Source organism: Cyprinodon variegatus, unplaced genomic scaffold, assembly GCF_000732505.1.
Source record: "Cyprinodon variegatus isolate N-32 unplaced genomic scaffold, C_variegatus-1.0 Scaffold472, whole genome shotgun sequence".
NCBI classification, from domain to species: Eukaryota; Metazoa; Chordata; class Actinopteri; order Cyprinodontiformes; family Cyprinodontidae; genus Cyprinodon; species Cyprinodon variegatus.
The window spans coordinates 615,654-617,262 of NW_015150925.1; the positions used below are offsets into that span (position 1 = coordinate 615,654).

Here is a 1,609-nt window from a genome sequence, read left to right on the forward strand (position 1 = left end):
AAGACGACATGCGGCTAAACATGTCATCACTGGTCAGATCAGCTGGACAGCAACTGGACAGCAACAACACTGTTCAACAGTCCATACAGGAAGTTAACACAATACGTCTCATCAGCCGTAGCTCCCTGTAGTGAGAGGAGGCCAAAGCCTGGCAGGTAACCACCTGTTACCATCATCCTCTCATTCACACACTACGGGAAAACTGCTGGATGGAGGATTTCATTGCTGGTGTGACTGAAACACCATAAATATTTATAGATGGTTGTTGAAGCAGCTGGCAGAGCAGAAACCAGAGTCTGACATCAATCCTTCACTAGGTGGAAATAAGAGACGCTGCTGCTGGCTCTGGAAGCAATCAACTGAGCAGCAGGTTACCTTCAGGTGTCCCCCAAAGGTATCAAAGGGGAAGAATTTGCAGGCCTGGTGGCCGTAGCAGGTGGGCTCCATTTCCCCTCGGATGAGGATGTTACGTGTCAGCAGACCAACCTCTGCCCTCATATCCACCCCGTCGACCACTTCACCCATGTGGAGGAACTGGGCGGTTCCTGCAGCAGCAGCACAGACACACAGGCATGTCATCTTCAGGGCCAAACTGGTGATGCTCAGATATATGAGAAAGAACAGTGGAAAAGTATTCACAGCCTTCTGCTGCTGTAGGCTTCACTGTGCAGCAGAAATCAGTCTAAAGACCAACAAAACAGAGCATTAAAACCAAGCAATTATTTTCTCAGAAAAAAGCTGCTAGATTTAATAGGAGGTCAGTTTGCAGCCTACTGGTTAGGCCATAGGTTGTTTGTTAAAAGAGTGTTTTCAAGTTTAAACAAATGTAAAAAACAAAGAATGAAAGAAAAACTGAACAATAACTCTGAATGCAGAAAAGAGCTAAAATATTTTTACAGATTATGGGTAGTGCCCACTTAAACTGCAGCGACACGCTGGATAGATGAAGTCGCTCTGGTCGGATGATGTCAATCAGGCTGAATAAGGTCACTCTAACTGGATGATGTCACTCTAACTGGATGACGTCTCTCTCCGGCTGAATGGCGTTGCTCTAACTGGATGACGTCTCTCTCCGGCTGAATGACGTCACTCTAACTGGATAACCTCTCTCTCTGGCTGAATGACGTCACTCTAACTGGATGACGTCTCTCTTTGGCTGAATGACGTCACTCTAAGAGGATGACGTCTCTCTCTGGCTGAATGACGTCACTAACTGGATGACGTCTCTCTCTGGCTGAATGATCAAGTCACTCTAACTGGATGACGTCTCTCTCCTGCTGAATGACGTCACTCTAACTGGATGACGTCTCTCTCTGGCTGAATGATGTCACTCTAACTGGATGACGTCTCTCTCAGGCTGATTGGCGTCACTCTAACTGGATGACGTCTCTCTCCGGCTGAATGACGTCACTCTAACTGGATGACGTCTCTCTCCGGCTGAATGACGTCGCTCTAACTGGATGACGTCTCTCTCCGGCTGAATGATGTCACTCTAACTGGATGACGTCTCTCTCTGGCTGAATGACGTCACTCTAACTGGATGACGTCTCTCTCTGGCTGAATGACGTCACTCTAACTGGATGACGTCTCTCTCTGGCTGAATGATGAA

General features: G+C 47.5%; 1 protein-coding gene across 1 annotated transcript in view; it reads right to left on the minus strand.

Moving 5' to 3' along the window:
• cemip (cell migration inducing protein, hyaluronan binding) overlaps positions 1 to 1,609 on the minus strand; it is a 118,692-nt gene that overhangs the window by 57,402 nt on the left and 59,681 nt on the right. The window contains exon 10 of the mRNA XM_015389797.1: positions 376 to 545. Coding sequence (XP_015245283.1) covers positions 376 to 545 — 170 coding nt within the window. The remainder of the gene's footprint in view (positions 1 to 375; positions 546 to 1,609) is intronic.